The 25,192-nt window shown below is 41.6% G+C and overlaps 1 protein-coding gene across 2 annotated transcripts in view; it reads left to right on the top strand.

The window, feature by feature from the left end:
* Window positions 1-22,083, top strand: part of LOC128875673 (broad-complex core protein) — a 96,974-nt gene extending 74,891 nt beyond the window's left edge. For both annotated transcript variants that reach the window (XM_054121478.1, XM_054121477.1), the window contains exon 6: window positions 11,925-22,083. In XM_054121478.1, the coding sequence (XP_053977453.1) occupies window positions 11,925-12,280 (356 nt within the window). In that variant the 3' untranslated portion in view covers window positions 12,281-22,083. The remainder of the gene's footprint in view (window positions 1-11,924) is intronic.
* The last annotated feature ends 3,109 nt before the right edge of the window (window positions 22,084-25,192 follow it).

Consider the following 25,192-nt stretch of genomic DNA (forward strand, 5'->3'; position numbering starts at 1 on the left):
GGGGGTTGCGGAGTTGGATCGTTTAGCAGATTTTATTTAGCGTTCGAAAGTACGCCCGACGCCGAGCATTATTATGCAAATAAATAAATGAGTGGGGGATAAAAGAAACGATGTCGTGAAAGAGTGTGGAGTTTCTTTGTTCGGTTTGGAAAGAGGAAACTGAGAGGGACGAAGCTTTAAATTACGAAAGAGAGAGCGCGAGAGAGAGAGAGAGAGAGAGAGAGAGAGAGAGAGAGAAAGAGAGAGAGAGAGAAAGAGTGATTAACGAACACAATTTTATAGTAGTCAGGACTGGAGAAAGAACTGATATTGATAATATTTAAACTAGTAGATTTATTCAAAGAAATTGATTTGTGACTACTGTAAAAATGGCCAAATATTAATTGCGGAATATATATTCGCCCTCCGATCCGCGGTCGGCGCTATATTATGAGAATAATAAATTATTAATGAAATTAATATAAATTGAATGAATATTTAACTGCAAATTATATATTAGTAGAGGTTTATTCGAGTATCTTCTTTGCTTTTTTTTTTTTTTTTTTAATATTTGTTTCTCATTTTATTTTTTCGTCTTTCGTTTATTATACGTATTAATTAATTTCGCTTTACGTTAACGCGATACGGATTTCTATAATTTTCTTTTTGTTTTTTTATTTGCGTCTTTAAAGATAATTTATAATTATACCCGACGAGCCCGTCGAATGTGAAAATCGACGCGTCGGGAATAGTAAACGCCGTTCTCGGAATTCGCGCTCTGTAGTTGGCCTTGCGAAATTCACGCGCAAAGACAAAGGAGAGCGAAGGTGCTTCCTTACTATTTTTACGATTGGCCAGTGCAAAAGAATATCTGTTCGAATGCGTTATCGAACTTTGAAAGACTGAATCGTTGAATTGAACGTGTCACGGCTGGTCGCGTGTTCACGCCCTCCTCAAGGGCGAGGGTGGTGATGTTTATTGGTCGGATTAACCTGTTTACTTCCAGGAACATTATTATCTGGATAACATTTTCAAACGACGAACATAAGAAATTAGAAAATTAGAATTTAATTATTGGTTTGAATCATAAATAACTTTCACTGCGGGTAAAAAAATAATCATGCTTTCTTGTCTTAATCCGTCGTTTGTTATTTCAATTGTTCGTCCTATTAAATTAATTGTAATAATATTTCTTATCAAATTTGTTAAAACACAAAATTATGTAAAAATTAACAAACACCAAAAGGGGTTGGTTTGTCGAGCCACCGAAATCAATTTCAAAGATGACGGAGTCCCACGGAGGGAAACGGGTTAAGAAAACTGAAACGTTCAACTACGGGGGAGAGCAAACAATACTTAAGGGAGAAGGCTCGAGACGCGTACCTGATTGCAATTACTAGTTAGCCGCCGCCACCCGCGACACGATTTGGTTGTCAGACTGAATTGGACTGATTTATCTATTCTTTTTCTTTTTTTTTTTCTATTTTTTTTTTGTCCTTCCTTTTTAATCGTTCGAGTTAGTCGACATCTACATTGGACTGATGTTTAAACGTTTTCTTGACTGATGTTACCAAACGATGTTAATTAAAAGTATCTAATTTCTAAGTTAACACGGGGTAGAGGAAAGCATTGGGAGACGCGATTTGATACGGCAGGGGCACCGCAGGAGTTCGAATCAACTGAGAAAGAAAGCAAGAAAATGAAAAATGAAAAAAAGCCACCGAAAATTTGTGATGAACGCAATTGTTTCAAGGCAGGATCGACGCAAACGCAGTGAGATTCATTCGTTGCTAAAATACATACTATATAGTTGTTTCTTTTCTTTTCTTTTTTTTTTTTTTTTTTTTGTACTATCTGACATACCCACGTTTCCTTCATTCGCTTCTCGTTTTTGTTTTATACGTTTCTTATGGTATATCTTTTGTTCGTTTACACGATAGGCTTACGACACACAGGCACAGTTTTCTTTTTTAATTCACTGTTTAATTATACGGTCATGGGTAAGAGGCACACATCTGTATGCATAGTTACACACATATATGCACGGGCACGCGAGTGCCTTAGGTTCTTCACATATTTTTGTTTGTTTGTTTGTTTCACGTAATCATTAATCCGTAGACTTACGCAAGATAGGAACGACAGGATCTTACGTTGTTCTTTAATTTCTCCGAGTTACTTTTCCTCTTTTAGTTTTCATTTCTATTTTTTTTTTTTTTCTTTACTTTTTTGTTTACTGTTCTTATCGCGAGCAACTACATTTACAATTACAGACGGAAAAGCGAGCAGCAGTTTCGTACAATAGCTACTCATAATCAATTAAAGTAAGCCTGTAATTCCGTTTAATTACCCGTACGATATAGAGTTTAAATTTAGCGATCACCCACGGATACTGAGCAGACACACCATCGACGATTATGATTCACCTGCGCGTAAGCGAGCTATGATATTCGCGATTACGGTTGCACAGAATCATTTTGTATTTCCGAGTTAGCTAGGCAGAGAAATGGAGGGTGGGGGTGGGGGTGGGGTGGGGGGGAGAGTATCAGAACGAGGAGGAAAGTAAAGAAAGCAGCGAAGCACTGATAGATTAAAACAAAAAAAATTAAATAGGGGAGAGAGAAAACGAGCTTATTTCGAAATTCGTCGGATATGTAAAATTGTATGAAAAAATAAACAGAGAGAGAGAGAGAGAGAGAGAGAGAGAGAGAGAGGGAGAGAAAGAGAGAGAGAGAGAGGGAGAAAGAGAGGGAGAGAGAGAGAGAGAAAACCGGTGCCATCGGGCTCGAAACATCTCGAAAACGTCCGGGAAACATGGAAAACAAAAAGTCTGAATTCTTTCCGGTAACGACTCCGTTTGTTTTATTTTTTTTTTTTTTTTCGGGTACAAATCGTATCATCTTTAAGCGAGTATGTCGAGCGTTACCGTGCTTACTTATTATTTGTTATCTGCCAAGGTGTTCTGGTTACAATATATATTTATTGACGACTATTAATATTATTATTATTATTATTATTATTATTATTATTATTATTATTATTATTATTATATTATAGTTATTATTATTTTTATTTTTAAGCAATGTCAAATGCATCTTAATATATTTTCACCTTTTTTTATATATATATATATATTATATATATACATATATAATATACGAAATGTACTATTTGGTTTAATAACTCGCTTGTATTTCTTCGTTTTATTTTCATCTTTATTTTTAGTCACCTATCACATCCTCGAAAAAAAAAAAAACAAATCATCAACAACAACAACAACAACAACAAAAAACAGGAAATCGACGTAACAGCGGCTTTGCATCTCACAATTAGGTATTCGTTCCCCTCGCACCCCGCAGCGTGTGCGAGCCCGTACACGCTCTATCGAACGGTTACAACCCGTGAACAACGTTGTTTCGCGTCCACGATTCTTTCTTTCAGCTGGAAGGTAAGTTACACGTCGATCGACGAGACACGAACACAACGGGCTCGTGTCGTCAATGGAAAGCGACACGGCTCGAAATTCCATCGGCCGTGGAAGGCGATCATTCAATAAATCGGGTAACGATCGCCTGGACACGACGCGCCCATTGTTCGACCGTTGTTCGTCCGCGTGTTCGTGTTTCCATCGGGTGCCGCTATACACGGTGGAACGGTTGTACGTAAAACGGCCGTCGCTTTCGACGGCGAAAAGAGGGAGAAAATGTGAGAAGACGACGCGCGTGGTCGCGCGGAGCACGAAGTAAGAACGATTCACGACCAGGAGAACGCGCACCAGGGTCGCAAAGGGTTCTCGAAGAAAGGAGGAACAGGTGCCACGCGCCTTTGTTTTTCCCGTGAAAACTTGGACGCACCGGAAGGCGAAGAGCAACGCAAACGAGAAAGGAAAGAAAGAGTGTACGGCACTGCCTCGCCTTTCGACAAAATCCGCGTTAGGGATGCTTGAAACGAAATTCGGAACCACAGTTTATGGTTTCTCGGGTCTGGCGCAAGCTGTGGAATTAGAGTTAACTGGGCGAACCTCGAAAAGATGCTAACGCAAACTAAATGCTTTTATAATTAATTAAAAATATTTCATCGGAGTCCCGAAATTGGTTTGGTATGTAAGTTTATCGTTTTTCGGTAGTGGGAGCAGATTCAATTTCCTATGTAAATTGTTATTTTGAACGTAATATTTATTCATCGTTCCAATTTAATGTTAGGTCCTTTTCAGAAATAATACATTATATACGTTAGAAATGAATAGTTGGAAACCTTGAATGATGAATAAATATTAGATTCAGGAATTACATATTTGCGTGGTAAATCGGGTTTGCTTCGAGTACCATAAAATAAATTTACATGAAAATTTTTATTATTAATAGTCTGGTATGGTTCGAACAAACGGTTTATTCATCCATCGAGAATTATATAAAACGATCGTTTGAAATGCAATGTATATAAAACAGTTAATTTATGATATCACGTAGAAATATTTTTGCAACTCCGCATCGCATTCCATTCACTTTTCGAGCGGCCCAATCGAGTTCGATCAGTTCCCAGAACGATTTCTCCACCAGCGCTTCGCACATCGATCGTCTCGCTTTGATTTTAAGAAAAGAGGCAGTGCCGTATTTCAGCGTCCTGTCGGCGCTGGTGTCAAAGGACCATGCGTTCTCGATCACGAAGGCCATACTGATGGTTCGCCGTCAAAAGAGTTGAATTACATGTAATCGATGATTTTGAATTGAACCAAAAATGATACGGTACAAACATCGAGGTATATACAAACAAATCAGATTAAGGGATGCCATCTTGTGTATCCGCCGAACGAATACATTTCGATGAACGTTGCGAGGATACGCGAGCTGATGCATCCCTCAGTCATTCGAGTTTCTGTAATTCCACCCTTCTGGCGCTAAACGACCGACTCGCGGTACGGATAAAAGGGAGAACAGGTTAAGCCGCCACGCCGCTCGCCAGGCTCACGCATTATTATTACGTTTACATCGAATTGCATGCTTTAAGTGTCACCCAGAATGCTCAGTGTTTCCTTCTCGTCGTCTCCTTTATTTCTCGTCTCGTTTCTTTTTATTTTTCTTTTTTTATTATTATTATTATTATTATTATTATTATTAAACTTTTTTTTTTTCACTCGACATATTCCCCACGTTTTGTTAGGCTTCGCGCGGTACGCGCTCGTGACGCCTAACGAAGCATACGTACAATGCGTCCGCACGTATGCGTAATACTTAAAGTGACTGTGGAAAGTGTTTATTGTCGGAAACGAGCGCGCAGTATTTGTGCAAAACCTGGTCTGTCTATCCACGGTTCAACCCCAACCCCATTGTTCCCGTTTCCCTCCGTTGCTCGTGTTACAAAAGAGCGTCTTTGCGCGCGAGAGACTGTGTACGCGTGTACACGATATAATTCACGATTTCCATCGAAATCCACCGGCCGACCTCATCAGCGAGGTGGCTGTTTTCACAGTTTCTTTTGCCAGAAGCTTAACGAGACACGGGGCAGCTCGAGAAATTGGATAAAAAGCTCTTTTTTTTTTTTTACTCCGAAAGCCATTTTGAACGAAGGGGTTGGCCCCCGGCCTTGTACGCGTTCGATGGCTAAAGGGCGAAGGAAAAAGGCAGATATTATACACACACATAAATGCGCTCATACACACGGAAACACGCGCACACACACACGCACACACACACACACATGTATATATTCACGTATACGTGTAGGTAGCATAACGGGAGGCTTTAGCAGCGGCAACGTCTGACCGGATCTTTTTTTTAATTAACGAGCACGCGGCCATTACAAATGAACCGCGCGCGCCTCCTTATTGACGCGTTTCCGTGTCCATGCTTCGTTTCGTTCTTCATTCCGCGACCCTTAGTTTTCCATTTCTTTTTCGCTCGCCTGCTCGTTCGTTCTCTATCTCCGGCGTCTCAATTGCATACGCCCGTGAATGCATAGGAGTCGCGCACACGGATAAACCGCACGTCAATCTGCCAGCCACGCACGGAGTTATTCTACTTACTCGTTCGCCGTTACGGTTGCCGAGCGCGCGCGCACTCGCCATACGTCTTAAACCCTTCGTGCCTTTGGCCCCGCGGTCCCGAAGAAAAGACTGGCATTGAAAGTTCTTACTTCGCTCCCCCGAAAGGCGACCGAGCGTTTCGAAACGTCGTTGGAAGAGTTTCCGCAGGCTACCCTGTGCCCCATTCTCCGTTCGTCAGGGAGCAGGTCTCGAGCACGTTCAACTCGTCGGTTCAGCTTCCTTTTTGATTCGCTTGTACCTTTCGTGACGCGGCCGCGTTCAATCTCCCGACGTTTCAAAGAGTAGCGCGCGGCGGGATTGGGTCGATTACACGGACAAACCATCCCGGAGGGTTGCGCAAGACGGAACCCACCTGGCAACGTTGTCGCAGAACTCTCCTGGCATTGGTCTCGAACGTATCGAATTATCGCGCCTTTGATAACGAAGTCTCCCAACCGCAACTTCATCGAGCGATGTAATTCCACGTCACGGAACAAAAACATCCCTGCATTCTACAATAGAACAGCTGGGAAGGTAAAACGAGAGCTGCTTCCGTGATCGTGGGGTACGCGTGACGTCGATGCTGAGAGATCGCGCCAGGTACACGCGACACAGAACACGGCGAATAAGGAGACCGGCGCGTCCTTGGGATCGGTATTTCGTGAATAATTCGAAAGGACAAGCGCTCGGTCGGAGACAGAACTCGAACTCGAGAAACGTTCCCTGGGTTTGTCGGGCGCGTTTTCGATCTATCGATAGAAATTCAACGTTCGAGGTCTCCCCTAGTTAGGAAAGACCCGATATCCATTCGTCCACGTAGCGCGACTCCTTCGAACCCGATCTCCTCGTCCCGAGATACCCGCTGTCAGACCTGTCGCGACGTTCAGGAGAATACGAGCACGAGCAAAGAGATAGCGAGGGATGGGATTTGTCGAACGATACTCGATAGGGCGGTACCAGGACAAGAGACAACAGAGAATACGTGAACGCAGAGAGAAAGAGTTTATCGCTTGCGTCACCCCTTTGATACGGCTTTAGGGTATAAGTGTGGGGGTTGCAGCTGCATGAGGTGCATTGTTGTGTTTCAGTGCTCACCTCTATGACCTTGAACTCTCTGAACACCCAGTCAGCGAAGAAGCTGTTCACCTGCCAGCTGTGCAACAAGGTGCTATGCAGCAAAGCGTCCCTGAAACGCCACGTTGCCGACAAGCACGCCGAGCGACAGGAGGAGTACAGATGCGTCATCTGCGAGCGGGTGTACTGCTCGCGTAACTCCCTGATGACCCATATATATACCTATCATAAGAGCAGACCCGGCGACATTGACATTAAGTTCTTTTGAAGGTTTAGATAAGGTAGGGGCACACGTACCTGTCAAACGACACACTTTTCAAAGGTGTGCTTTTACACGTGATTTTTCTATCTTCTCGATCGATCCTCCTTAATGCTCCGTCTGTACTTATCCGTCCTTCTTTCTGTTATCCCTTTTACTCGACCGTGTGTAACCCCAACCGTTGGTACGCTCGCGTAGGTCACAATCGCATAATCGTTGGTTCGCAACGACCTCGGCTCCTCGTCGACAGTTCGTTCCCTCTTCCTTTTTCCGGTACTCCCCTGCCCCCACCGTTCGCAGAGAGTGCATGCCAGAGAAACCGGTCCGAACTACTACGTGGATTGGCCCTTCTTCTTCTTCTTCTTCTTCTTCTTCTCCTCCTCCTCCTCCTCTTGTTCTTCTTCTTCTTCTTATTCTTCTTCTGCGTCTTCTTCGCGCGGTTCGAGCTTTCGTCCCAGCGTCAAGTTCATTCCTCCGTCCTCCTCCCGCGCGAAACTGCTTTTCTTTCCTCTCCTCCAGTCGTCCTTCGTTCTCTTCGGTACCGTACGGTCGCCGATCGAATTCTTCCGGTATTCGCGGCTCCGTTATAATACCCCCTGTCGGTGACTTCGATCCGATGCGTCTAGAACAACGGAGAGATCGTTGAATCTACCGATCGATGGGATTTACGGTAATGCTCGCATAACTGCGCCGAGTCTAACCCGGATAACCGAAATGGAATCATCTCTGCTTGTATTTCTTTGGCTCGAGCTGCCGTCGACTCTAGCGACAGCAATGGGATTAAAAACACGATTGGTCTAATTTCCAACCGGTGCCGCTCGCCTACTTCTGCGACAGATGCAAACTAAAAAATTTGGTGTATTTAATCTTTTGTGAGCTTAGTAAATTTCTCTAATAGCGTCCACTATATTTTTCATTTCATCTTCGATAGATCGCTATCGACAAATTTTTCATATCATTTTTTTTTTTTACCAAGTTTCTACTGTGCACGATTAATAGCAGTCTGAATAACCTCCTGGAGAATTTGGTAATAATCTTGTGATGATATAACGAGCTGGTTATAATGCAATAATTTTTGGTTTGCATTTGCGGCTGTCGTGGATACTCGCGCGGCACCGGTTTGAAGTTAAATGACTAAAGGTACTGACACACGGTCAACATTACTGTAGAATCTCGAACATGGACCATCCAGAAACAATATCACTTCAATATTTCGTGTACTTCTATCCCATCGACATTGCCGTTCAACATAAAATTGGAAATATTGTGTCACTAATATTGAGTCGTCCATGTGAACCACGACTTCTCGATACTATCGACACGATATCATTGTTTTGATGATATTGGCCATGTGTCGGTACCCTAAATGAGTCTCAGTCCGAAGTATAAGAATTCCTGGAGTATCAAATGCGACTAACTGCAACAGTGCAGTTTCGATTCCAGCGTAGTTATCCGAGCACTACCGTGCACATATTTCCGACTAGGAGTTTTCGAGTCTCGACCCAAACAGGATATACGATTACGCTTCAGGTTTTTCCCACTAACACCCCCTACCTTCTCCCATCTATTTTCTTATGTATACGTTTTGTGGCAATTACCCTGTTTACGTCTACGTACGTTGTTTTCTTTTTTAAATATAATTTCGCTTGTCTCCTCCTTCCATTTTTATCCTGTTTATTTATTTTCTTTTTTTTTTTTTACATTATTTCTGTCGTGGCTTTTCGATGTTCGATGTTGTGTGCATGCTATTGTGTATCGTCGTTTGATGCTCGTTTTGCAGACTCGATACTCGCCGCCAAACACGGAATGCCGGCTTCGAGAGCGGCGGATCGATCCTAGACGATTCGTCGATCGGTTCGAAATTGTTGAAAATCATATTTTTTTTTCATTTTCATTTGATTAATGCGAGTAACGAACGTTTTCGTCGATGCATGACGACGGCGCGTCGCGTTTTTGCGTCTCGTTTGATTTCCGTTAATTTTATTCTTTCGCTAACCGTAGTTTTTCATAATTTTATTCGCCACTCCGGGAAATCGTCGCGTTTATCGATCTCTTTCGCCACGAACTAACCGCGCGAGCATGACCATCGCACTCCCTCGCACTGGAGATGGGCAGAATTTTAGTCGAACGATGGATAATGAACGACGGATAACGAACGACACTGTGTAATGATTTATTCGCCATATCTATTCGATCTAACGATTTTCGAGTAACCTGTCATTTGTTAAAACAGAGTACAATCGATTGAGATTCAGATTGCAGTAGAATAAGCGAACGAATCGTGATTTGTTGAGCTATTATGCACGAGTAACTATAGAAAAATTGTTGTACTGTAGTTTAATCGTTTGATTCGGATTGTAGTTTATGCCGAATAAGCAAATTAATTGAAGTTTGTTGAGCTTCTATATATGACTATCGAATTCGTAGAAATTATGCGCATATTGCCGTAACGATAAATTAATACGTGATTATAGATGAAATTATATATTATATATAATATACGTATTAAGTAGATATTAATATGTCGTTAATTCGTTATTTCATTCGTTATTCGAACTAATAATTTTGCCTCTCCCTGCCTTGCACAAACACGATACTTTCGTCGAAGCCGAAACGCGTCTACTATAATAAACGTGGCTTGTTTCATGCACGACTACGTTAGCCTTGCACCTCTGAAGCGTCGAATTAACACTTTACCTTCTTTTTTTTTTTTATCTTTTTCCGTGACTATTTAACAGCGGGAAATTACGGTATTCGGAAAACGTCTAATTGGGTTACGAATCGCGACGCGTCTGGCATGGTGGTTTTGGTCCTCTTCGTCTCTGCTCACTCGACTAATTACCACTTCGGTCAATTAACGATACCTCCAGTCGCATTGGTCGCTCAGGATTCAATTCGATTCGCTCCGATATCGATCGACGATGCATCCACATGCTCGCGGCAGGGAGCAGAGTCAACCTGTGGTAATCCTTGATTGATCCCCGTGACAGATGGTAGGGTTGCGTTAAAGCGGAGCCGAGGTCGTTTCGCGAATGGAACGAGGAACCTTTAACGAGAATAGCGTCACTCGAGCTTCCAGCCTATTACTAATCCAGGGCCACGCTGGATGTTCCGACATCGAAATTTCTGGCAAGCTGGTTTAACGCGCGTTTCCTCCTCGACTCGCGATGATTCGTTCACCTCTTCCCATCTGCTTCCCATCTCGGACGGTCGAGAAAGATTGAATCCTAATATGGAAAAGACCCAACCTATTCCTCTATGATTTCAACGTGCTTCTGCAGGATGGTGAAACACAGGTACCTATTGCTATCTGTAGAACATTAGGTGTAGACACTCGGTAAGTTTAGAAATATTAGTGTTGAAAGTCAGGTGCAATGTAACTTTGAAAAATAAAGATTGCGTTGCCAAGTGACGAGTGATAATAAAGAGAAATAGAAGGACCCATAGCAAAGCGACCTTAAAATGGCCTTGAAGTGGCTCTGAAGTGACCTTCAAGTGACCTTCACCTTCGAGACATGAAGAGAATTGGTCAAGAGGGGGTATCGTCATATTTAACGCTTCTGCTCAATGCGTTCGAAGTTATGACCATTTGTCAAGCGTAATTGCTTCAAGAGGTCTTTTGATACGCTATTGAAAACCTTGTAGAGTAGTATTACATCCCAGTAATGTCTCTAACTGACCTACCTCGACCATAAATTTGGAAATGACTGGTTAAGATCTTGTCTTGACATTTGAAACCATCTGCTTGGCGTTAATACCAAAAATAAGCAATCAATCTGTTGGAGTGGTAAACGAAATCCAATTAGAACAAACCAAATTCTCTGTCAAATCACGTAGCTATTTCGACGAAAATCAATATTCGCGATACAGTCATGTATCGCAAGTTACATTGTAAACGAAACACTAGTACTTTAAAAATTATCGAGTATCTACGCCTAATATTCCTCACGCAGCAGCGGAGACCTGAATTCTACGACTCCGCGCAGAATTACTACCTTGCAGGAACACGTTAAAATCGAAAGTGGACAGGTTGGGTATTTTGTTCGTAAGGGAATGATATTTATTTTACATTTTGCCACGAGAACAGTATCATGATACTCTATCGTCTCCTTTTTGGTATCGTAGTCAGGTCAGGATTGATTGTTTGAGAGTAATCATTAAAGTCTAGAAAGTGAAAGAAAATTAACTGTAGGATGTTTGAGTGGACCAGATGTATCTTACGCTATTCATTAACCTCTATAAAAATACACGAATATATTGTATACAGAATATAATATAAGCAAAATAGCATCGAGAATCGGTATTTGTTATTAAATTCGTCAAGTGCATAACACAGGAATCATCAGTTAGAATCAATCAATATCGGAGAAAGTATTGTAAAATGAGAGAGATTACCTTTTTTTTTTTTATAACGCTTAATGATTCAAATATTAATTTGAGTAGCAGAAGTATAAAGAATGACGGCGTAGTAAAATATTTTGGTTGATCCAGTCCACTGACATTGTCTACGGTAAAAAAGCTATGATACTGTTCTCGCGGAACGATCAGAGACGATCTGAGCGCACGCATGTCTGACAAAGGACGGTTTTGCAGGTACGGGCAACGGGATGCATCCAGCACCGTCGACGCCTCCCTCTGCCATGTACCGGATGCCGCCGCCAACGGCGGGCGGCATAAACGAGCCTCAGGAATGCCCGTACTGCCGTCGCAACTTCTCATGCTACTACTCCCTGAAGCGTCATTTCCAGGACAAGCACGAGCAATCGGACACCCTCTACGTTTGCGAGTTTTGCAATCGCAGGTACCGCACGAAGAACTCGCTCACGACGCACAAGAGCCTCCAGCATCGCGGCTCGAGCGGCATGCTGAAGAGGCTGCTGAAGACCAGCACGATCAAGAACGTTCTAGGCAGCATGCGCCAGGCCCAGATGCAGCAGCAGCCGCAATGAAAATGTCGGGACCGTCTTACAGTCACCCCGTCCCCGGACCCCCCACGTCGTCGTTCGCGTAACGCGCGACGACGCGTTCACGTTTCCGATCCGGCTCTTCGCTGCTCGCCGTCGCCGTTTGCCGGCTCGATCACGGGAGATCGAGCCACGCGACCTCGAAACGCGTCGATCGCGAACGAACACGGTCCCGCGCGGTGGCGGTCCTGCGATCGTCGTCGATACCTTCCGTCGACTCGTCCGCCGACGCTCTTCCGTCAGAGAAACGCGCCTCCGCTCGTAGTCGTCGTTTCGTAGCTCCCCTCGTGTCAAGACTGCGATCGAATCCAAAGAAGAAAAGAGGAGAGTAATCGACTGAGACGCGATCCGTGATTATTCGCGAGAATTATCGCCGGGTCGTTTATGGTTGCCGTGGCACGCGCTTTCGCGAGCTGAGAATACATTCCATTGCGTCGAGGCCCCGAGGTGTCGGGGGGGCCTGGACCGATTTTAAACGAGGTCTCGAGATGCGACTATTGCTTTAAGACATTCTAAGAAGGGATCAGAGGTGACTACGACGTCGGTTGGCGTTCAGGCGAATTCCCTCGCGGAAATTGTAGACCGAAATCGGGTTTCACGGATGGAAGCAGGAGGATCGCTTCAGGGATGAGAGGAAGTGTTTCAGGGCTCACTCGTACTGTCGACTCTTCTGTGGCATCGTCTTGGGCAGAATTTCTGGTTAATTATTACTGAGTCGCGATTTACATGTTCATGGAATATACATACAGGTGGAATATATAGATTATATATACGGTTTTGATTCAAAGGTCTTGCGATCAGGGGTGCACGATCCCTTTGCACATTTCTAAAAATTATAAAATAAATATTTCCATTAAAGTCCGTTTAGTCTATGCGTAGTTACGTTTGGTTAAGTAACAAGTACTCGGTAATCGTGATTCTTTTAGAAAAATTCCAAATTATTGATCCCTGATTGTGGATTACCCATCGATCTGGCAAAATTAAAATTCTTCTGCCAAGGAAAGTGGACAGTCCGAGTGAATCTTTAAAGCGACCAAAACTGGGTAATTCTAGGGAATTTTTAACATAAAAAATATGCCACGCAGAAAGTTCATATTTGAATACATGAGTCGATATACTTCGAACTATATCTTGTAAAATGTGTATCGAAGAATATTGGAAAATTGCTTCAACCAGTTTGCTTTAACGTTTCTTGGTATGTTTGCATGGCTGGCCATCGCTGCAACTCACAATTGACTAATTCGAAAGCAATAATCGAGGTTCTAAGAAAAATCCTTTATTTACATTTCCACCATTGGAAGGAAATGGTTAATTATTTCCATTGAAAAGCTAGACTAACTTTTATGCAGTAATTTCAAGAAAACCTCGCCGCCATTTTCCAATACTTCTCGATACAAATTTTATTCGACGATACTTCGAAGTATACGCTCTCGGAATTCGAATCTAAACTTTCAACATTTCGTAATTCTCACTTTAAAAATTCCCAACAAATTTTTGATTCCATGATCGATGCATGACAGTTATACACCCCAAGGTCCGTTTTCACGCGACACGGAGTGACAATCTCCAGTACCACAACATCTCTCATCATCGTGGAAACTGTAAATATCACCTTATCGTGACATTTCGATCCCAAGAATCGTAACTCCCCGTTGCATGGAAACTGACGCTTGCAGCAAGCCAGACCGTTCCGAAGCTTCTTCCTCTCATTTAAAAACATTCATCCCTGGTCTGTGCGCCGATCTCTCGTGTCACCAAATCGCGTCGATTCACAATGTTATCTTGCTGGCGGTTGCGACGTCGGCCAAGATCTTTACCTTTGAGGAAGGGTCGCGCGGCGACGACGTCGAGTCGCGAAGGACGCGGGAACGAGAAGCAGAGAGGCAGCAAGAGGAGGATACGTAACCGTGAAACCGTATCAGAAACGATAGTAACAGCCGTGCGCGCGCGTATGTGTGTACGTTTCCGTCGCCGGAGCTTTCGCTAGCTAAATGAGGGCACGTCGCGCACGCACACACGCGTGCTAAAGCGCAATGCCGTGAATGTTGTGCAGTTGAACGATAGGGGATCGCGAGGATCTTAGGCCTAAGTGAAATTCAATTACAAACTCTACGAATATTGTGCTCAAATTCGGGGAAACGGGAGAGATTGAGAAGAGAGGCAGGAACGAATTCTTGGGGCAGGGCCGAGTAGAACGGAATGGACGGATAGGATAGAGGGGGTCGAAGACAAGGGAAAAGACGACGGGAATTGGAAGGGAGGAGGAGCGTGGAAAAGTGCAAGTAGAAGTTATATGGGCTCCTACACGTGTACAGGTCCTTCGTGCGCGCAAATTACACAGACTATATTTTTAACTCTTTAAAAGTAATATTTTGAGCTGTACGATATAATTGATAACGATGATATTCTCTTGTTCAGGTTTTACAAGGGATGGAATGAGAACGAGAAGCAAAAGAAACGAAGTAGTTCGACGTAGATAGATCAAGACGGGGCAGGGCGGTGAAAACTCTCGGGCGTCCTCCTTTCATTCACGAATCGAGTAACAACGCGAATAAATTGATACGGTCGACCCTTTGCGGACGCTCGACGCGTGTATGCGTTCAGTTTATCGTAAGACCGCTGGACGACTATTAGCGTTCGGATTGTTCCAAGATGCTCGTTCGCGAAGGGTCGATCGATCGACGCGTCTCGTTGGCGAATGTGCAATATTACGAGTAAGAGGTAAAATAGAATTCGGGTCGCGAAGCGACGCATCGTCGTCTCAGAACTACGAATAAACTTTTCTTTCGTCTCGACCGAGGATATCGGCAAACGACAGAGAGATCCAGAGTCAGGCCGAAGGAAAGCGATCGCGATCGGGGATTCGGGGCGAGCGAAACGTAGACGAGGGGGTGAAACGAATGGGAAAGATGGCGCCCGAGGGCGATTCCTTGCGAGACCTTCGAGCGCTGCCCCGTTTCTCTTTGAATCTTCGATACACATCCACATTAACGTACGTACAAGGTGAAAAGAAAACGCCCTAAAAGAGTTATTCATCGCGTAACATATTCAGGTCTAGAGCTCAGTGTAAAAAGAAACAAAGTTGATGTTTTATCGTAAGGGGGTTACAAGGAAGCAACAAAAGGAAAAAAAAAAAAGTAAATAAATGAAACAAAGGAAATGCCATTATAACTAACGAGCAAGTACAAATTATTTGAGGGGAAAATGAATAAAACAAATTACGTCTACGTCTAATTCTTAGGTTCCGTAGTAGCGGGGGAGTTATGGAATGAGGGAAATGTATTTAAAAGAAACGGGTTTGGGGCGCGAGATGCGGCCTTCGCGGGTTTTTGAAGCGGCGTTAGCACTGGGGATCGAGGAAAGTGAACGGAAACGAGTCGATGCTAGGACAGGGAGAACAAGTTTTCCAGAAACATATCTTCGCGAGAACGAGATGTATACCGTGAGAGAGCGAGAGAGAAATTATACGATTTTAGATTTAGGTGTCTTCCGATGGCGGGAGTTTTTAAAATATTTGCGTATACATTCGTAGAGGTAGAAACGATTGAAAAAAAAAAAAGAATAAACAAAACAAACGAAGTACGTCTTATCCACGACCGGCCAAAGCATAATGTGGAGATAGAAAAGAATAAACGAGAGTGAAACAAAAATAAAGAGAAACGTTCCTTCCGCGAAAATGGGGGGAGGGCGGCAACTTGCGCGTGGACATCTTTGCTTTCCGAAAATTTCTTTTCGACTCGGGAGAAGCTGAAGATAGAATTCGTTAGTGAAAATTATCCTAGTCATTTTGGAAACCTTTTATAATTCTGTGATATGTATATGTCGAACGCGAAGAAGCATCAAAGATACGATATATTCGGCGACTACAAAATAAAAGGGGAACAAGGAACGCGGGAACGGGTGGATCGGGGGGGGGGGGGCGACACGGTGGGCGCGGGGGAGGGTTAAACGATGAATGAACAACAACAAAAAAATTAAGGAAGAAACGTTTAGCGAAACGAGTTCCACATTATGATTGCCGGCGTGCGTGCTGATCGCGTGTACAGCGAGAGGAAATTAATTGGTTAATTAATATCGGGAAATTCTGTGATGTCCTTCAGTTGGGTATACTGGAACGAAAATATTAGAGGTATATATGATGGTGAAAAAAACGAAAAGAAGTATACGGAATTAGGTCGATGTTCGGTGTTGTGTAAGTTAATTGTAAAAGAAAGAAAATAACGACGAAGATAAAAGCCGAGACGAGACTCTTTTAAGCCGAGAAGATTGAATCGGATGCTGTCGAAGGTCCCGTGCGATCCATGCGGCGACCGCTGATTCGTTTTTGGAAAGAAATTGTCGACGGGAAAATTTTCGTGGAAAAAGGAACGACGAGCCCCGGGGCTCGAGATTAACGCGAATAATCGGTACGATACCAAAGTGAATTTGACTGTTACGTTTATTTTTATTTGTTTCGTTAGTTTTCTTCTTTTTCATTGAGCGAGACCAAAGGGAATCAACGTCGACGATGATCAGCTGTCGCCACGGGATCGATGGACGATGCTCAGTGTTTGGATATAAATAAACATATCTCTTCAGGGTACTCGACCCATTTGTACACTGTCACGGTGTTTAAATCGAAAATTGCGAAAAATGAGAAAACCCCAAAAAAAAAAAAAGATATGATACACACGCACACAGACAGACACACACACACGCGCGTACACACTCTCTCTCACACGCACACACACACACACACACAAAGAATCTATTCCAATGTGCCAACGTCTTCAAACTAAAACAAGGAACTTTAGGTCTTTTACTGTTTACACGTGGAGAAAATAAAAAAAAAAAAAAGATGTAGTTAGGCGTCGCGTCGCATCTTCTATCAAGAAACGAATATTACCAACATTATTACTATTACTAATCGTTCTAGGATTTAAAGCGAATATTATTATACGAAATATTATCGAAGAACTTTTCTCGAACCTTTAATGCATGGATTTTTGTCTCGTATGCTATTACAAGAGAAGATAAGATTAAAAAAAAAAAAAAAAAAATAAGAACGCAAGAAAGGGAAAGAAAGAGATTGTGTGACTGACGTGTGAATTTACAAGAGGTAAAAAAAAAAAATAAAATAAAAACACGATATAAACGTCGTAAAACTGGTAGCGGCATAGGCATTAATACTGTATCGGCAATGGGATGCAATCCGTGCGAACTTGGACGTTGGTTGAGGCTCTGGGCGTCTATGTGTGGACGATATGTGGGTTATTGTTGTCTCGAGAATAACGCTATTTGTATCGCGTACTTCCTTTTTTCTCGTCGATCGTGTATAATCGCAGCCGACGATACCAAGTGGCCGACTTTTCTTGTGCGCAGACTTTTTATACTGTAAGCCCCGACTCTGTACTACGAATAACCGGATCCAATTGTGAAGGATTACCCGCGCCCGAACGTGGATGCCGCGACACGTTATCGTGGCGTGCACGTTCGACGGGATTTTCCTACGACAACCATAAACCAATAGATTCTAGCTTCCGTTTCGACCCGTTAGAGCCGTCGTTGGACTTTGACACGTAAACGTGTATCCATGCTTTACGTTGGTTAACGTAATTCTTTCTTCTTCTTTTCTTTTTTTTTTTTTTATTTTGTTTGTTTAATCGTTCGTTTAATAAACAACATGTATCGCACTTGAGCCGGCAGTTTGCGGGGCTCGAGCTTGTAATTTCCTGGCGCTGTGACGAAATACTTTGATACGCGAGTTTACTTTCGAGAAGGCTGATTTTTATAATTTTTAAACGTTTAATACGGCGTTTAATTAAAGACTCAAATTTATTTTTTTTCCAGACTTTTTTTTAAAGATAAAAAAAAAAAGATCCCTACATTTAGGGTGAAATCGACTGATTAGACTGGTTTTTTTTTTCGATTGGTTTTAACTTCTTGATCATGTGATATTGTCTTACCAAAGAGCATCGGGAAATTGTGAAAGCTTCTCGGACTTTTTAACTGGTATCCGAATAAAAGAAACGAAATTTCATCGTGATGGCGACGCGCGAGTCTATCGCTCTACGACTAATGAGTGACGTTCTTATTTCGACAGAAACAAAACCGTTCCATTGTGCATTTACTACATCAACGATCTCGTGAAAGACGTTCGACTAGTTCCAAGGAGCTGGATATCACGAAAGTCCGAGACAGCGTTTGCGGATTATGTTACTTTTGGGTACAATCGCTCCTTCGGTTTCGTTTTCGAAAGAAAAACGAAAAATCTTTTCTTGTTTTTCTTTTTCAAATCGGAAGACCAAACAAAAACAAAGAGAAAAAACACAAAGCGAAATCACGAGGGGATAATAGGGGGAGGGAGAAGAGAACAGAAGTAAGAAACGCATCTTTGAATCGAAAACGGAAAAAAAATAACGTTGCTTAGGGACGATGTATAATTACGAGAAATTGATAGAAAAAAAAAAAGTAACGTCGAGCATAAGGAGAAAGACTACTTAAATTTATTTTTATTATGTCTTCAAAAAGACTTTAAATATAATATTTATATTGTGCCATAATTAATATTAACAGAACCTTAAGTATAAATTAATTGTTACGAAAGTTTTTAAATTTATCGGAAGGGGAAAATTGCAAAATCATAAAAAAAGAAAAAAAATAAATAAGTGAACGAAGCGGGAAAAAAACGCTAACGTGGAAGGAAAAGATATCACTTAACTGTCTATCGATAATTAACTGTACGGATAGTTATTAAGGAAATGAATCGCGCCATTTTTAAGTGGAACACGCACCGTATTTACAAGTGAAGCTAGGATTAAATAACAACGGTTGATCACCTCCGCTCATCATTGTGACGCTAACGAGACTCGCGTGGCGTGCGCCCCCTTTTCGTCGCTTCCCAATCAGAAGTTAGGGGAAAAAAGATTGTAAGAAAAATGAACCAGAACAACACACTCGCCGTTCTTCCACGCACGAAGTTGTGCATTGTTTCGCTTCGTTCTTGCCAAATTCGCGAAACCGTGGGTCGCTGTTTCCCAAGCGGACGGCTATGGCATCGACGAAAGTCATCGTGCTCGTTGCTTGCCAAATATTTTTCTGGGTCTTATTTATTTAAACATTTTTTTTTTTAACGGCGTCAACGCCAACCGTAAGGAATCAACCGTCCCGGATTGCAAAGAACGACCAAGAAACGAGCCGATGACGACGCCGGTATCGTTCGTAGACGATGGCGACGTGTACACGAAAGAAACTATGCCGAGATGGCGGAACGGACGAGGTACGCGCGCTTATTCGAACGTTATGCCACGTTCTCGCTGCGCAGAAGTATTTCGAAGTAAGGCGCATATTCCGCTACTTAGGACGATCGCGATCGTGGCTCGACGAGCGATTTAAATCGTTGGGCAGAATTTTCGTCCGGATGCAAAATTTTTAATAATTATACGAAGTAAAACAAATTGTTTATCACGAAGAGAAAGATGCAAGTCGTAAATTGGACCAAATATACTTTAACTCAAATACTTTAATTCAATCGAATGTTATGCTCTCAGAACAAATAAGAATTTCGTATTAATTATTCGTAACACGAAATTTGAACAAGTTTTCTACTCACGTATTGCACCGATGCATTACTGTATCGTAAAATATAAAGTATCTCACAAACTGTTCGATTACTTGTTTCTAAAAAATTGTGATAGATAATCGGTAGTCCATACTGAGTCCAATTAAAAAAGACATTACTGTACCGATCGTAGATTGAATAAATGGAAGCTTGTCTGAACATTCGATTAAGTCAACGTTGCGAGTAAAAGTTTTTATTCGTCGCGAATCAATGCGATCAAATTCTGCCCAGCTCCGACAAAAAGAAACGAGTGAAAGGGGTTCCACGATTGTAACGAACCGGTCTTTGCGAAACGCCAATAGAGATGGGAATTCCTTTGTCTTCGCAGAGGCTCGTTCGAATTGGGGCCTCTTTTTTCGTACACTTCCGAGCGCCGTAATGCCTCTATTTGCTCCGTGCCGCGCGAACCGCATCGAATATCATCGTTTCATTTGATTCTACATATCGTATGTGAGTGTAATTCTTCCGTATGGATACGCAGAGATCGTGTCACTTCGATATCGTGTCGGAACTACTTTACGTTGTTCTGCTCCGTGTATTATTATGTACGAACTTTTCTGTCTGTCGAGTCTTTTTTGCCTGTTCAACGTTATTATACGTATCTATACATATATGTATACATACATACATGTGTGTGTGTATGATGTACGTATCGGACGACGTTTGTCGTCCGATACGTGCGCAACTATCATTAATCGATCGCCGAGGATAGTTCGATCATTTAGTTAGCTCGAGAAAAAATATGGGGGATGAAGGACGAACGATGTACGATATTGATGAGGAGTCGATGGCACGTTATGTTAACTTTTTATGTACATAAATATATATATACAGATATGTACGTATACATACATAACACGCATAAAATATTATATATATATATATATTATATATAGGCCTATTTTGTAAGGTTTCTCCTTGAGTTTATTTTTATGTTAATCTTTTTCGTTTTGTTACAGCGATTTACGAGAGTGATTGTTTAAACGCGTTTAGGAGAACTTACTGGATACTTATTATTATTATTATTAATATTATTGTCATTATCACGATTATTATTATTATTATTATTATTATTATTATTATTATATTCATTATTATTGCTATTATTATTATTATTATTATTGCCCTTATAATTATTGTAATAATAATTATCAGTACTAGAGTTAGCATTATTATTTTTATTTTCGATTACGTCACGATTGCGGTCGTTTGTTTCTTTTCTCTATTCTTTTTTCATCTTTCTTTGAACGGCGATCGATCGCGATGCGCGAGGCGCGCGAATCACGCGCGAAACGTTCATGCCCGTCGCGAAACGCCCCGCGCATCGCGAAAGCCTCGGCCGTCGTATTTTCACGCTTTCGTGTACATTTCTTTGCGGTTCACTGCTTCCTTGTCACGATCGCGAAGCGTCGATGGTTTCCATCCGTTCAGTACGGTTAATATTTAGTCCCATACGTGAATCACCGTAAGAAGCACAAATATATTAAGAGATAGACCGGGTCGTCGAGCGCAAAAGGATCCACGTGTTGCAAAAAGAAAAAGCGTCTACCCAGGCCACTCTTTTTCCGGTGTACTCGTTTCGCGAGCGGTAACGCGATTCGGGCTTGCACGAAGCTTACAACCCGCAACCCATCACTCCGTACACCCCCCCACCTCACCCGCCCGCTGATAATTCGATCGCGAGAATCACGTTTTACCATGATCGAAGCATCAATTCGGCCCTTGTCACGCGCGACGATCGCGCACGCAGCTCCACGTGTTCCATTTCCGGTAACAATCACAAGTCGAGAGACAGAAAAAGGGAAGAGACCGCGCGAAAGAAGCAAAAAAAAAATAATAATAATAAATAAATAAACAAATAAAAAAAAAAAGATACACGAAAATAAAATAACGAAAAAGATAACCGTATATTCGCGACGTTGTGGAATCTTTCGTGGACAATCACGGCCCGACTATAATTGTAATTGTAAACAAAGTGCAACACGCTGCCTTGCTGAACAGTACAAGTACAAAACGAATACAAATACATAAATGAAAAATAAAAAAAAAAAGTAACATGTCTTCGATTTAATGGATGGAAATGATTCCGGTAGTTAAGGTATCGACGAAAAAAAAAAGATAAATAAATAAAAATAAAGGTACGAGAGAGAGGGAGAGAGCGAAAAAAATAATTTAAAAAAAAAAGAAAGTTGAAGAAGAACAAAGCGTTCAACTGCGTAGGGAATGGAAGAGAAAAAAACGAACCTCCGTTGTAAGCCGCTGTTCGTCGAAAGTGTTGAAAGAGAGTGAGAGCGCGAGAGAGAGAGAGTGAGAGAGAGAGAAATGCGACACGGCGTGCGTTCGTTCACAAATACCTCAGTTGCCGTGGCCTCAGGTAAACGAAAATGCGCTATCATATTTCTGACGCGCCTCTTATCTGTCCGTCGTTTTACCGATCGTATTCGTGCAAAATTACGCATCCTGGCCAAATTTCTTCTCGCCATATCCTTTAGTTTCTAAGACAAAGTGAAAACGAAAGCCTCAAGGGCCGTACAGAAATCAGCCAGTTCATATATTTTTACGAATTCTGGGAATGTAACACGCTCCCAACGGTCGCCTTTCCTTTGGCGATCGTCGATTTCTCCGAATCGGTGCTGGGCTAAATCTATTTGAAATTCGATGTCAAGAATTACGAAATTATAATTGCAACTATAAATTAGCAATTTAAAATCACTAATTTCGAATTCTAATTGTAAATTAGCAAATTGCGCGTGCGATTGTATTTTATAAATATAATTGCCAGAAATACAATCAGAAAGTAATCACTGCCCAACCGTGATCTTTTTTTTGCTCCGCAAAAGTGATCGTCTAGGAGGAAAGGCAATGTTTGGGACGACGATAATTCTGGAATCGCGTGGTGAATCATCCAAATATTTCGGGGCTAGCGCGCAAAAATCGCCAGGGATCATTAGTCCAATGCAAGACGTCACTGCCAAACGAAAACTTACGTCGAAAGAGACTTTAGGCCGTACGCGCCGCTCGAGTAACCGAGACGAAAGCCATGGGAATGGAAACGTCTGAGGCCCGGCAACAACAGATTTTCATCTAAGCTACAATAGTTGTTGTACTTACTTGTCTACTATTTTGTCACTACATTGTCTGGGTATTAATGCGAGCAGGGTGACGGGCGTCGTTCCCTGAATGGCTGAGCCCGCTTCAGCCATAAGCAGAAAGTTAGCGTATCAACGGTGACGTTGAAAGTGTTGGGCAAAATTTAACGAAGAAAATCGTTTATTCGAGCGAACGGTTAAATTTGTATTTATTCATCGTGAAGTATTTCATTCTGTAGTTTAACGTGTGTAACATCTATTTAACGAATAACAGATAAATAGTCGTTCATCTCCGATTCGTTATTGTACATTCGTAGTTAGATAAGAATTTTGCCCATAACTAGACGCCGCAAGTATCTCTGACATCGCGAACATGTACGGGGCGTTTCAAGTTGTGCGGTGCAACCATAACCCTCTATTACACGACGCGCCCAATTTGGGAATAAAATGAAAGCAATCTGTGTAAAGTTCGTCGAGGATGTATGGTTGATTTTTAATGTTTTTAAGGAAGTTTTACCGATTTTTATTAAGTTTTAACCGTGAAATGATTCCTTTCGCGAGGGATAAAATAAAATTGATGCAATAGAGGGTTAACGTAGGCGTCTCGAAGCGATTCATCGAAAATATGACGAACCTTCCAAAGCTCGAGCAGTTTTTACTTTCAACTGTGAGAGGTCTTCCGTATATTCTTATCGAGGAAACAATATCACCCGATGTAAAGTAAGGAATTAATTGCACTAAGATATTTTCGAAATTTTTTAACAACAGTTGCGCATTACTAATGTTTCTTGGGGATTTGTAACACCCTGTACACGTGGGAACGTCGCGCGTGTACCTCGAGCGCGCAACAGCCGCCGTATTATTATATTTTACAGAATACAAAGTATAGATATATAAACAAATGAATAAATAAATGAAATTATATATATTGTTCCGTTATCGCCGTTATACCATCCGTGTAACATATAACATTGCGAATAAATTTGCAGTTTATTAACCGACGAGAAAGAGTAAAAAGGAAAAAAAAAACATTCTTCAGTGTACTCCGTAAAATTAAAAAAAAAAAAATAAACGATTAACGAGCTTCTTTTTTCCGTATATTAACGATATTATAAAATATCGCGTAATGCATAAATATAAATAAATGAATATATATATATATATATATATATAAATTAATTAAATGAATGAGCAAGTGAATAAAGAAAGAAAGAAAAAAAATGAAAATTCTCCGCCCGGTTGTTTCGCCGTCTGTGGATGCAAACCCCCGGGGAAACCTTCGTTTCCTGATTATCAATTGTAACAAACGTACCTCTTGTCTTTCTTGCGTAAATGAAGGAAATAAACGATGAGAACGAATGAAATGCGACCGAGAATGGGGTAGAGGAGATATGAAAATGACAGGGAAGATAATCACGATAATGATGATGATGAAGGAACGATCGATCATTCGGAAGTTGATGTGTATTTAACGTATGTAGCATAGTATGTATGAAACTTCCACGAAGGAGGCTTCGCTCGTAATTGCGCACCTGTGAATTTAATTCTTTGTCGCTGTAGCCGCGACACCGATTTTTTCAATAAAAAAGAAAAGGGAGAAAAAGAAAAAAACGCTGGACCGGTCAACGAAATTTTTTTTTTTTGCCACGGTCGAGCATTCCGACTCATATGTGTGTGTGTGTGTGTGTGCGTTGACGACGAAAGTAACCGAGGATACAAACGCTTACCCCACGATGGCGTTTCTAGCAAAAATGAGATAAGAAAAAATAAATGAGAAATACGATTAAATCGATCGCGGCACTCGGGTCGAACACCCCGCGTCACGATCGATCCCGTGCGACCCAGATCGATGATAAAAAAAAAAAAAATAATACGGTGAAGACGTGGAAGAGAGAGAAAAAGAAATGATATATATAGTTCTACGTATATATACACACACGTATATATATACATATATATACAAGGAGAACAACGTCGACATATTTTCTAACGCGCGTCGCGTCTTTAGGCTATTATTGCATTAATTGTAAGACATTGCAATTAATTAATGTATGTATGTAAGCGTTCATTCGTATTTTTCACACAGTAAAAAAAAAAAGATTATTATTGTCTTTATTATTATTATTATTATTATTATTATTATTATTATTATTATTGATTATTATTGATTATTATGATTATTATTATTATTATCTATTAATTATTATT

The sequence above is a fragment of the Hylaeus volcanicus genome, chromosome 4 (genome assembly GCF_026283585.1).
Source record: "Hylaeus volcanicus isolate JK05 chromosome 4, UHH_iyHylVolc1.0_haploid, whole genome shotgun sequence".
Taxonomy (NCBI): Eukaryota; Metazoa; Arthropoda; class Insecta; order Hymenoptera; family Colletidae; genus Hylaeus; species Hylaeus volcanicus.